General features: G+C 42.2%; 1 protein-coding gene across 2 annotated transcripts in view; it reads right to left on the bottom strand.

The window, feature by feature from the left end:
• Positions 1 to 5,365: 5,365 nt before the first annotated feature.
• Positions 5,366 to 13,489, bottom strand: part of rock1 (Rho-associated, coiled-coil containing protein kinase 1) — a 38,178-nt gene continuing 30,054 nt past the window's right edge. The window contains exons 28-33 of one of the 2 annotated variants that reach the window (XM_076293493.1): positions 11,404 to 11,474; positions 11,086 to 11,174; positions 10,880 to 10,958; positions 9,300 to 9,561; positions 8,607 to 8,814; positions 5,366 to 8,174 (exon numbers count right to left, since the gene is read on the bottom strand). In XM_076293493.1, coding sequence (XP_076149608.1) covers positions 8,111 to 8,174; positions 8,607 to 8,814; positions 9,300 to 9,561; positions 10,880 to 10,958; positions 11,086 to 11,174; positions 11,404 to 11,474 — 773 coding nt within the window. In that variant the 3' untranslated portion in view covers positions 5,366 to 8,110. The remainder of the gene's footprint in view (positions 8,175 to 8,606; positions 8,815 to 9,299; positions 9,562 to 10,879; positions 10,959 to 11,085; positions 11,175 to 11,403; positions 11,475 to 13,489) is intronic. The other variant, XM_076293494.1, reaches the window with a different exon arrangement.

Raw genomic sequence — 13,489 nt, 5'->3', positions numbered from 1 at the left:
TCGCCAGCATAGCCTATATTGACAATTTATGTTGTAAATAGGCCTACCTTATAAGCCTACCTGTAGCTTAGGGAAGCTAACAGCTTTCTATTAGGATCTAGTTGGTTAGTTACAGTTTTGTCATAACTCCCTGATGCATTTTTGCATTTAGAATAGCCAGAGCGTGAACAATATCGGGTGCTTATTGACTAGGCTTGGTGAACCCAGCCTGATCTGCCCGCTATTTATTTTTTGATTTCTTAAAAGATTGAGCTTGGTCTGGTGAAAGCCAGACTAGCCATGGACCTCAGTTACACAATGCAAGGGAACATGAATCAGCCTATATTTGCACGAACAATAACGGACAACAGCTCTTCAACTTTGGCCCGTTAAAATGTGTATGAACAGTCTAGCGACGCATTTCATCAAGGCCCATTTGGACATGTCAGTTATTTGCACCACTAGATGTAAAACAGCATTTCGTTTCAGACTACTGTTACTTAATTTGTGCATTAACAATAACGTTTCAGACTGTTACTTAATTTGTGCATTGACAATAAAGTATTACATGAACTAAAGATGACTAAAATCTTATGTAGAAGAAGAAACATTCACAAAAAAATCCATCCATCCAAAAATGACCTTTGTTTTTGATAGCTGTTGAAAACGGCATGGAACTGACAGAGATGTTTTTGTTCATAAATAAATAAATAAATAAATAAATAACATTATGCTGATACCTTTTGCTTTTCCCAAATACAATGTAGCCTACAGGTGTAAGTGACCTTTCATCAATCCAGTTGCAATGGATGAACTGTGATGAACTGCCCTACTTGTGATTGTTTAAGATTTTAAAGGTTTTATAACAATGCTACATCTTCTTTGGCTATTCTACAATCTATTCACCTTTTCAGCACCAGTAGGCTACTTTCTGTGCAGCCGCACACACACACACTCAGGCATGCCAAACAAGCATACACAAAAGTTTCAAGAGTGGGGGATGGAGTAAAATATGGAGACAAATTGAAGTGTGATTTATTTTCGCGGAACGGATGTACAGGACTGAGCGGCGGTCATATTTTGTACCGCTATGCGGTACATCTAGTTCTACTAGACTTACCTGCAGCCTTTGATACTGTAAACCATGGCATTCTCCTTTCTACACTGTCTGAACAGGGAATTTCTGGGAAAGATCTTGGTTTGAATCCTACCTTAAAGGGCGTTCTTTCAGTGTGTCTTGTATGAAAGTATCATGATCTCACCACAGGTGTGCCATAAGGATCAGTATTAGGGCACTATTTACACCACTTCCTTGGATGAGACCATTCACTCCCATGGATTTGACTCACTGCTATCGGCTTTACCTGTCTTTACCACCTGAGGTTTCCCTTCAGATTTCTGCATGCCTGATATTTCAGTCTGGATGACAGACCGACACATTCAACTTCATCTCTCAAAAACTGAGGCAACTCCTCTCCTATTCTACCTTGACTCCTTATAATAGACCTTGGCCTATAGGACACTCTGGATCTGCTTATGGCTATCTCAATTCTATGATCCAGCTGTACATCCCCAACCACTCACTGGGGTCACCTGATGAGCATCTGTTGTGTCGACCAGCCATAAACGCTAGATCAAATTCAAGACTCTTTTCCTCAGTGGTAACTCGTTAGTGGAATGAGTCAGTTTCCCAGTTGTACACTACCTACCAGTAAGAAACCTGCATCATTATCATCACATCATTATTCCCAAACCCCCATAAATACCATATGGTATTACATGCCATGATGTAATACCATATAATACCATTATAAAACGTTAGCAGTTGTCATTGTCATTGCACAACAATAATAGACAGACATAATAAGACAGGTACTTGAAATGTAATCCCCAGGGGACAATAACTGCAGCGTTGTTGAATTAATTTGATATGAGATGTTATCTTAACTTATTTAGAGAAATGTGCCTTGTTGTTGGTACCTATTTCATGTAATGGTATTATCATAATGGTATTATATGGTATTACATCATGGCATAGCACATTTGTCTTTATGGGGGTTTGGGAATAATGATGTGATGATAATGATGCAGGTTTCTTACTGGTAGGTAGTGTACAACTGGGAAACGGTTAGCAAAAGTAAGAAATAATGGTCCAGGTGTCGTTCTGGACTTTCGTGGTGGAAAAATGTTTAACCCAACTTTTCCCTAGCTCATTGAATGTACCGTAGTCCTACGAAAAACAAATTATTTTGCTGTATGTAGTACGTAGCTTACTCCGGTATGTGCCTTACAGCAGCTGCTAATGTTACTAGCGAAGTGAGGTTACATACATGGATTTCCTACAATGTGTATACCATTGGATCACTTTCTACCTTTACTTATAATTTGTACATCTAACCAAGCACCAAATATAACATGCCAGTGACAGAATAAATGAATTAAGCATAATAATAAACTCACCGTTCTGTATCCGTCGTCTTCTTCTGTCCCCACAATAACTTTTCATTTGAGACTTTTTTGTCTGACTCAGTTTTTTCTGACTCTGTTTTTTCTGAGACCTGATTTTCTGAGACCTGACTCCACTTTTTCTGACAGCGTTTTTTCTGAGATCTGACTCCACTTTTTCTGACAGCGTTTTTTCTGAGACCTGACTCCTTAGAGATGTTTTTCTGAGGCAGTTTGGTTTGAAGCAGTTTTATCTGAGGATGACAGAGGTTTTTCTTACGCTGAGGCAGTTTTGTCTGAAGATGACAGAGGTTTTTTTTTCTGACGCTGAGGCAGTTTTGTCTAAAGATGACCAATGTTTTTCTGAGTCTGACACCTGAGTCTGAGGATGTCCTAAAATGAACACCGTACACGGGGCAGGAATCAAACCCGGGTCGCCGGCGTATGGTGCAGGTGCCCCAGCCAGTTGCGCCACGGCTGGGGCCATATTATTGAATTTATAGAGTTTTTGGGAAAATGTCTAAATGCCATGTTTTAATCTGTTTAAGTTAAGGTACTGAACTGTATTTAACCTGTGAGAGGTTTATGTTTGAAGAAAATTTGATGATTTCTGATATTTGACAAATATCTGACAAAATTATAATTTTTTAATGATTTAAAATTGTTAGAAAAATACTTAGGGTTTTAAAATCATCAGTTAACCTCTGTAAATATGTATTTGATAGAAAAGAACAGTTTTTTGCTAAAATGACACTGTTTTTACCAAAATGTGCCATTTTGGAATACGGCGGCCATATTGGATTTTTGGATAAAATTCAACATGCCCCAAGTTTTAATCTGTTCCAATAGGGGTTCTGACCAGGAATCCATGGAGAAAACTTTGACCAAAAACTAGGCCTAATGTTTCCAGCAGATGACCTGTCTAATACGGGGCAGCCGTGGCCTACTGGTTAGCGCTTCGGACTTGAAACTGGAGGGTTGCCGGTTCGAACCCCGACCAGTAGGCACGGCTGAAGTGCCCTTGAGCAAGCAACCTAACCCCTCACTGCTCCCCGCGCGCCTCTGTTGTTGCAGGCAGCTCACTGCGCTGGGATTAGTGTGTGCTTCACCTCACTGTGTGCTGAGTGTGTTTCCCTAATTCACGGATTGGGATAAATGCAGAGACCAAATTTCCCTCACGGGATCAAAAGAGTATACTTATACTTAATACGGTCACTTTCTGTTTGGCGGTTTCACCACCAATTTTGATTGGCTGTGTTGGACGAACGCTTGTGAATATGGCTTCAATAATCAAGACATATCTAAGGCTCAGACTGAACAGTATTAAGACACCACTGTGGTAAGTTTTAATTTCAAACACGTCAAAAGTTACAAGCCAAAATGCATTTCTGTTAATTGCAGCAGCCCCTAGAGGTCAAAGGTCACCACATTTCTTGAGCGTCCTCCCAATGGGGTCTGAAGCCCATGTACTAAGTATACTTTTGATACATGCAAGAGTTGCTGAGATATGAGCTCACTTCCTGTTTGGCGGCAATTTTGATTGGCTGTTATGGGCAAACCTGAAATTGTGACCTTTGAAAACACGTGTTTTTATTTAAATCCAATATGAGCTCACTTCCAGATTTGGCAGCTTCACCGTTGAATATGATTGGCTGTGACAGGCAAACACTTTCAAAAATGAATACGCAATGGGATAACCCCAATAAGCTGACCTGGCAACAATACTTAGTATTTACTAGTATAAATGTAGTTTCTCCAGGTCTTAGCAATTTATTGTATTAACATTATTAACAGCTGTGAAGTAAAAGCAAACTCTTAAAGGAACACAACAACTCTTTGGGAAATAAGCTTATTTGCAGTCAACCCGAGTTAGATAGGAGGATACATACTACTAATTTCTTCTCTGTTTTTGCAATAACCCAGTCTGATTCCAGTGAATACTCGGGGGAAGACAGCAAATGAGCTAATTAGTGTGCTTGCTGAAAGCACACTATTGTTCTTAAATTTTCTTCTTAATGATTCTTATTATTCCTGGGTCCCTAATATTTGGCCAGCTCCTGCCCAAAGACCTTTTTTGAGGTATCGCCACCGGACCAACTCTGAAATAACACACGTTCAGCAACTTTGTGGTAGTCTACTAGTTCTGGCAAAACTATTTTAGGTTAGTTTGTCAACTGTCTCTGGGTCTAGAAACTAGAGATCAAGTGAGAAGGTGACCGATCACAAAGTTATTTTTCTCTTTATCTATTTCGTTGGAAAATACAATTTCAATGTCGGAATGTTAGGAAGACATAAGACTTGTAGAAAATGGGTTTGTAACTTACATTGCTGAATGTAGGGAAATTCTGCAGATGAATACAAGCTAATATTTTTTCTATGCATGCAGGCGCCAAAGAAAGGGCTGTATTACGCATATGTCCCTTACTGGCCACCGTTATTTTAAAATGGCACACATATATGGAGAGTTGACACTGCGCTATGTAAATGTAAATGAGGATTTCTAAAGCAAAAGGTAGGCTTCAAATTGGTGGTGGTGGTAATTAAACATGAATGGGGCCACATTTATGAATGGGAGATGTTGATGTTTTGTTAACAAACAACTGAAAATGTTACACAGAGGACCTTTAATGCATGTAACCTTTGACCCGTATGCCTGATTTAAAAAAATGAGGTACCGTTGGAATCCTTGGATCAAGTAGAGTTCAAGTATATTTCACTGTTTGCTCCCATGGTGAACCGCACCTGAGCAAGCACAATTTGCAGTTCCTCGGTACTGCCTCTAGTTTCCCAGTTGGCATCTTCCTTTAAACCTTAATTTACACAATGCGACCCAGTCATCTCAGTTCCCATCAAAGAGATACACCTGTAAATTACAGGTATTGTGAAGCTTTGCCTGTAAACGGGAACAAAAGTGTAGTACAACGGAAAAGACATTTTAAACGATAGATAAAGATATGTTTATTGACACATATCCATCAGTGCGGCCTCCAATGCAATGAAACATGCAAGTCATCCAAGACAAAACAGAAGAGATCATAGTTCCAGTGCTTCTTTTACTGAACACGTATGTAAAACCCATTTTTGATAACTGTGGAGGTATTCATGATCTTTTGTGTCTGATTATATACACTGAGGGGGTTTGTGTCGACAAGACAGGAAGTTACCCATTTCATCTGATTATGTTGGCAATAATGGGAAGAGTTCATGGAGGGGAACCTTGCCTTCATTAGGGTACATTATCCATAACACAGGATACTTACTCATCTCTGGTACTTTGGTTGATATAATATGCAACTTGTTGAAAATAAATGAAGGACTTTTCCATTTCACACCAGAGGTTCCAATAAAACCACAACGTGGAAGATAACCCTTTTGTTTTTTTTTTTAAAAAAGATACAGAGTTAAGATTTGTCTTGTTTGGAGTTTAACACAGACAGATATGGCAGTAAAATCGTTATCCAAAAATTAAGGCACTAGGTGGGCCAAATGCTACACCAGTTAAGTCTTCTACAAATAATTTACAATTCAAACAGTGCAGTTTTACATTTGTTAACTTAATGTTTCCTTTTGAACCATTTTCTATGAACCAATGTAAGGCAATACATTACAAAAAAAAAAGAAACAAAAATGAGACAAAAAACAAAATAACACACGTAAAGGAACAATGTACCCAAATGAACAAACAAAATGTCAATGGTTTCTATTAAGATTTCATTAGGTCTCCTGATGCCATTACAATGGGGATTCCTATGGCTTGGAGCAAATATAATAATAATAATAATAAAAATAATAATAACAACAACAATAATTATTATTCTAATATGCATAGAATTGTAATGATGATCTTGCATGCTCCTCGAAAAAAAAAAAAAAAAAAAAAAGGAATCAAAAAATACAACACGCACACATACTCAGTACCCAAATACTCTGTTTGATATCGCATTTCCTTTTAGACTTAGAAGGGAGAGAAACATTAAGGCAGCCCGAGTTCATGAAAAGAAGGCATGTTAAATCCGTTGAGATGGAAAACAGGTATGCTCGCTCACAACAGTTTTTGATCCCGGGCAGAAGAAAATAACCCAGTTTTAGCACCCCCAGATATCCCCCTCTTCCCCTGTTGCATCACCCTATTGCATAAGACCTCCCTTATTGACCTGGAGCATGCACCAAAGGCCAGATACCCCCCCCCACACACACAGCGTCCGCCTGAGGCCCGCACAGAGGAGCTCAGTCTTGGGGACAGATGGGCCGCTTTCCTAGGCTCTCATCCCAAGGTCAGAGCAAGGTCCCTGCTGTCCACTTCACGCCCGGAGGACAGAGATGGTGCGGAGAGGTTGGAGGAAAAGGAATCCCAGTCAAAGCAGAGAGAGGGCGGGATGAAGGGAGGGAAGGAAGGAGGGAGGGAGAGAGAAGGGAGTGGAGAAGAAAGGATGCCTTGTGTCAGGCACTGGTCCCAAATATCCAGCGTTGGTCAAACTGTCTCTGTATTAACTTCTGAGTGAGTGAAAGTGTGTGTGTGTGTGTGTGTGAGAAAGTGTGTGTGTGTGTAGGTTAATTGTGTGAATCCTTTTTTAATGGTTTGAGAGTATTTTTTGTTTGTTTTCTTTTCTATTTTTTTTTCTTTTTTGAAGGATAATAGGTACAAAGTCCCAACAGAATCCAATGGATCAGATGGTTAGCTGAAAGAAAGCAGACAAAACAGATGTCCCATAAGAGCGCTTTTAAAGGAGTAGGCAAACACAATGGGTTAGTCAAAGCCGCTGTATGCAATATTTTGTATTTATTAAGCTATTATACCTCAATGATCCAATTCCTAAAGCAAACAAACAAATACCAACAATATAGGGCTCTATACTCTGTTGGGTTCTCCAAGCTGTAAATAAAGACTCAACTAGCTCCAGATGTCCCAAGAGAAGTGGAAACATTCAGTTATGTTACAGCAAAACCCAAGGTGCGTCCCAACATGAGACCAGTAAGTGATGGCTCTGTGAATAGGTGTATATTAACAGGCATAGCTTGTTAACACTGGACTGCTCCTGGGTAATGCATGTGACTGAGCCGTGAACAGGCTGGAGGTAGCGTAGTGATTACGGAGCTGGGCTAGCATGCAGTAGTCAGAAAAGTTGTGAGTTCAATTCCCGGCTTCCACCATTGTGCCCTTGAGCAAGGCACTTAACCCTGAGTAGCTCCAGGGACAATGTAACAATGCCCTTGTAATATAATTGACATATGTAAGTTGCTTTGGAAAAAGCATCTCATAAAATGTAAATGTAAATAAACATAAAACAACTGTGCTTCATGTCCTGCAGGGGGCAGCACAACACTGACTGCAGCTGTCCAGCGTGAAAACAGCTCATGAAAACCCAGTACTGATCAGCAGCCTCTTAGTCCTCCATCAGTCCTCTCACCGAACACATCAAACACCACAGATCACCCTCAGCTGATCTAGAGTCAGTGACAACGCACCATTAGTGCCCTATTGAACCACAGAGAGAGAGCCAGACCCAGATGTGAGTGAGAGAGAAGGAGCAACCCAAAACAGTACCACCCAAGAGGGTTAAGAACATGAGAGAGAGAGAGCGGGGCCACGAGGAGCTGGCTATGGACAATGCATGGGGGTAGTAGTAGTGGTGGTGGGGGTAGTAAGATTCCTCTGAAAATAAGCTGTGGCCAAGGACGAGTTGTGTCAGCATGTACTGGATGTTGTGTCTGCGTGCTCAGAGTCGGCCAGTCTGATGCTTGACTGCTTTCTGCGACAACACAGGAGATAAACAGCGGGGTCACCAAACAATCCAGAGGTTCTGGCCCTGCCAGACAGGACATAGGCTTTCCTAGCTACCGCTGAGCCATAAACAAAACACAGGACTGGGTTTACACATTTAAAACTACAAAGAAACAGCAACGTATTCTTTTGGTCCATCTTATCTATTTAGGATCAGAATGTCAAACTAAACTAGGTTTAAAAATGATATCTTGATGATGCATCAGTTCCCTTTCAAACTAACTGAACAAGGAATGCCAACATGAAACTACTGCAGCTGGATAACATGAATCATATTTGAAGGCGCAGACTATGCGCCATTTGTCTTCACACGCCATCATACATGGCTTTAGAAAAGTTAGTGCAATGCGTGGCTTACCGATCAAACAGTGTGGTGCATGTCGGGGTGCATGAACGTTACCTTGGCTTGCCCGTGATACTTTTGGGGTTCTTGCGGAAGGACTGGTTTGCTACGGAGCGGGTGGACATGGAGCGAGGGGAGGCCCTGGAGAAGGTGGAGGGAGGAGTCTTGGGAATCTTCTTGCCCAGGTGACCGATCCACTTCTTCTGCTCATCTTGAGTTAGGGCCAGCAGCAGCATATCCCTCGCTGAGGTCACGTCGTAATTCACTGCATCACACAGACACAGACACACACACAGACGCAGATACACCAACATGTCAACTGTGAAAGTTCTCATTTCTCAACTAAAAATTGAGGTAAACTTTTAAGGGAGGTAAAAGTAGCATATTCTTTGCTATAAAGCAGGGGTTTTCAACTGATTGTGAACCAGGGACCACCATTCTAACTAATTACGCAATCCCAGAACCACCACTGAATAAAAATACTGATTCCCACATTGAAACTACATTACTGAATGCATGGTCAGGGAACACCAGCAATGTCCTCACGGACCGAAGTGGGCCGCGGACCACTGGTTGAAAACCCCTGCTATAAAGCAAACCAACAACCACAATATAAAGCACAGCTGCCTAAGACATCACTAACATACCACAGCCTTACTGGCACACAAATCCCAGACACCTGCAAACTCCACAAGGCACCAATAACTTCAAGGCGTTCAAGATGCAAAGCATTTTTCCAGCTCTCCTCACCTTTACAGGGCGCGATGACGTCCTCCTTCTTGTCCAGGTGGTCCTTGTGGCACTTGACGTGGCAGCGCCGGCACTCGAGGGCGGGCGGCGGCTTGAAGACGTGCCACAGGGGCTTGGCGCAGGCCTCGCAGTTGGTGGGGAAGTGGTAGAGTGTGGGGATGAACTCATGGCCCTTGTGGGGCAGACAGTTGGTCTTGTCACCCTGGGGAACCGTCTCCATATCCGCCTCCTTCCTGCACTCGCCCTCGTTGGCATAAAGGATCTGAGGAGACGAGGACAGTAGAGGTGCATCAATGACTCACGTCATAATGTGCGATAAATAAGACATTTACATTACGCTTTACATTGGCATTAATAACGCTCCTGTGATAATGGTCCTATTAAGGTTTTTCTGATAATACCCTCAATTAATCGAGTGGCCATACAATCGAGCAGGAGAAATATCAATTCTAATTCCTCAACACAGTGTGTGCAGAATGCCAGGATTGGCTACTGGTCTGGCATGCTGGTTGGAGAGGCCCTCATGATCTAAGCATGGGGTAGCGCCACACACAGTAGTGCAAAGGTGGACTCAATCCAACATTCATAACATGATCATTTTTACTGTTTTTTACAGCAGAGGAGAATTCTATTTTTATGAGAAGTGCATCCACAAGAGACACATGTAAGGCAGAGATTAAGCAGGAGTAGAGGTCACATATGTCCGCAGCTGTGCATTGCATAATCCTGGCCAGCCTTCATTGTTTACATTAATGTGGGGCTAGGTGTTAGCTGTGGTTTCTGCTGTGCTAACAGAGTTCGAGTCAAGTGATAAGCTTCCCTCATGCGGCAAGCAACCCAGCTGATGTCAAAAAAAGCCAAGCCAGACAGGAATGTAACAGACGCATATACAGATTTAAATAGAAATCATTCACAATTTTTGTTAGTCCTTTTACACATAAACGAGGTCTTCTAGTGAGATTAACTAATAAAGGGTGGTGTCAGGAGGAACATCTAGATCAGGGGGTTCTCATTGTTTTTTGGAGAATATTTTCTGAGGACCCCTTCATAATTGTAACAGTTAAGCATGCTATTTGTATTCTCCGAAGTTGTGGCCAGCTCCACTATTCCGTGCTTTCTGGCAGGTGTGTAACTTGGTATTTTGTCAATTTGGGACTTTGAATCACTTGTTGACATGGATTGACTCAAACATTTCTACACATTCATCAGCTAGCTAGCTGACAAATAAGCCAACCAAACAGCAGTAGGAAATTTGCTTGCTTTATGGGTGAAAAGGGGCGTCATCTGTAGATACATATTTCTAAAATGATAAACCTCAACGTTATCATTTAAAGCAAATTATTTTGCGGACCCCTTGGCTATGGGATAGCAGACCCCACTTTGAGAACCACTGATTTAGATAACTGATAGAAATAGTGTAAAACTGCAGTTTGTAGTTTCTTCAGAGGGGGCAGAATGGGGTGGCCAAGGGGCTCAAGTAAGAATTACCTGGCAAATACTTTAACTGGCAGAGAGAAAGACCGATTTCCAGCAGACACACACTCTCCTCCATCAGAGGCATGTGGATAAAACACACTCACCTGGAATATCCTGGGAATCTCATCAGTCTCCGCTCGGTACACATCACCCTGCGTGACCGGACGCACGTGGAACAGTTTGCTAGAGACACAAACACAAAGCGACAACACCCATTACAAAGCTGACATGTCCCAGGTCCAAATGGATACAAAGAAATGAGACAAGACAAGACAAGATCTGACCGTAGGTCCTTATGCATCATACTCACTCGATATCAAGTACCATAGAGGGGCTGGACTGCTCTTTGTCCTGCTCATCATTGTAAAAGATTATTTTCTTGCTGCTGACCACAACATACTGCGAGAAAGCAAAGGCAACTGGATTAAGAGCGGCAATCAACAGAGGCACTGCAGTAGCTGTGCTCTCCTTCATACCACTTCAACACAGACACACAGGGGGTCCAGGTGCCACCTGAAGTAATATTGAAACTGTCCATGAGCAACACAAACGTCTTCATACTGCCTGGACAAACACTGGAAATAACCACTGCTTACTTACGAACAAATTAAGAAGTGAGAGATGTTACCTGCTTTTTCCAGCCATATCGTTTTATGTTAGCACGGTTCGGTATCGACAGCCAGCCTTCCATTCTGGATTCTGCAGAGGGAGAACAGAAAAAGGCATGTAAGAGGACTGTCTACCTCCAGACTTCCTGACAACAACATGCTCCAAAAAATAAATAAAATAAAATAAATAAAAAAAATTATATAAAAATAAATCAAGCATCTGTACAGCCTTGTTAGATCACTCTTCATAACAATAAGCCTGCTGCAGAGAATCGGCCTCCACTCCGTCTGCCTGGTCTTTGAGCTCGGCAGACACACTGTGTGTGTGCGTGCGTGCGTGCGTGTGTGCGTGCGTGTGTGTGTGCGCGCCTGCACGTATGCGTTCGTCAGGTACGTTACGGTCTCACACTTGGAGCCATGCTACCTCCGCCCTCTGACAACCGTTGAGCAGAGGCACAGGAACTTAAAACAATCACGTCACCCTCGCCGACGCCACAGCCGGGGCGCGACCAATCCAATCATCTTCAGCCGACTGCCGAGCACAAAGACTTCCTGTTTTGGTGGCGGTGGAGGAGGAGAGGCGGGCTGCTGTGGTAGCTGAAAGCAGCCTCTGTCCTCGTCCTCCGCGCACTTTCAAAGGCCACAACCAGCGGCGCAACCGACCGCTATATTAAACTGTTACCAGTCAACTCCCAAGAGCGTGCTGTGAGGCAGCAGCAGTTAGACTCTGTCAGTGTATGAGACTAGGGTGGTTCATTCTCACAGGACACACACACACACACACTGGTGGTTGGTGGCATGCTGACAGAACACTACAGTGTTGAGACACAAAAAGAAGTGATGGTGCAAAAAGCAGAAGTGGCTGTGGGAGTGTTAGACACTTTTGAAAGGTGCTCAGAGCCAGAGGTTAAACACACACAGGAAAAGTACAGAGAGCAGAATGCAGCTCTGGCAGGTGAAGGGCCTGCAGTCTTTGCTTTGGGAGAAGTTGGGCTTCTTCAAAAGGCCAGGGCTCTAATGTCAACAGAGCATTGTTAAGTGAAAACAAATACAGAAATTCTGGCGGAGCAGAGAAATGGTTTAGCAAATATATGAAGATAAAATGTGAAGTTAGTTGACTTTTAAATGTTAAATGAAGCCATACTGAAGCACTAAAGGGGTGACTAATATATTATTCATCAGAGAGAGAGGAAGAGAGAGAGAAAAGAAAGAAAGAAAGAAAGAAAGAATTATGATTTATTCTAAAATATATTCCATGCTGAAGTGTCTACAGGGGGTTTCAATTAGCACATTATAACTGTTGCCACTCAACACACTGCTAGACATCAAATCGAGTTTGGCAAACCCTTGATGTATCAGGCTCATAATTTACAACATGTCGCTCTGGGACCAACACTTTCAAATGCATCACTGAACACAAACACAGGACAAAAAAACGGCATTTCCACCAGAAAACAACCAACGCAACCACAACAAAAATCACTCATAACAGAAACATTCAGAGTGTCATCATCACCACAGGCCAGGCATGAGGAAAGCCTCCCGGACTCCAAGCTACTCACAGAGAAGACAAAGTACAGCAGACAGAGAGAAGGGGAGCAAGGACTGGAGATGGAGGGAAACAAGAGATGAAAGAGGAGTTGAACACATAAGACATCAGCAGTCAAATGTACAGCATCCACCTGCCGACATGGGAGCCCTACGCCCTACACTCTGTCTAGTGTCTACCATTGGGTTAATGTGCCATCTATCCAAATGTGACGCTAATCCACTAGCGTTATACATTAAACAAGGAAAAAGGGAACAGAAATTCATGGGAGGTTAGCAATGGTTGATAGCCAAGGCATCGCAGGGCAGAGAGAAATTACAAATTAATGACACCCTGCTTTGCCTGAAGTGAGAGGACACTAGCAGGCTATCTACTTACATGACTATTTCTAGTATACAAATGACTGGGCTTGCCCTTTTCTTATTATTATTTCTTTTTCTTTAAGACCTATTTCTGTAGTTTTGTAGGACAAGTTTATGATTCTGTTGAGATCCTGAACTTATGTGTTTAGGATAAACACAATTTGTGTGCATTCTCTTTTTGTATGTATTGAGCAA

The sequence above is a fragment of the Alosa pseudoharengus genome, unplaced genomic scaffold (genome assembly GCF_046254945.1).
Source record: "Alosa pseudoharengus isolate Yale_2024_CS ecotype anadromous, Long Island Sound unplaced genomic scaffold, YU_APseudo_1.1 YU_APseudo_1.1_scf_2, whole genome shotgun sequence".
Classification (NCBI taxonomy): Eukaryota; Metazoa; Chordata; class Actinopteri; order Clupeiformes; family Clupeidae; genus Alosa; species Alosa pseudoharengus.
The sequence above is the reverse complement of the archived record's forward strand: the minus strand, read 5'-3'. Positions and strand labels throughout refer to the sequence as shown.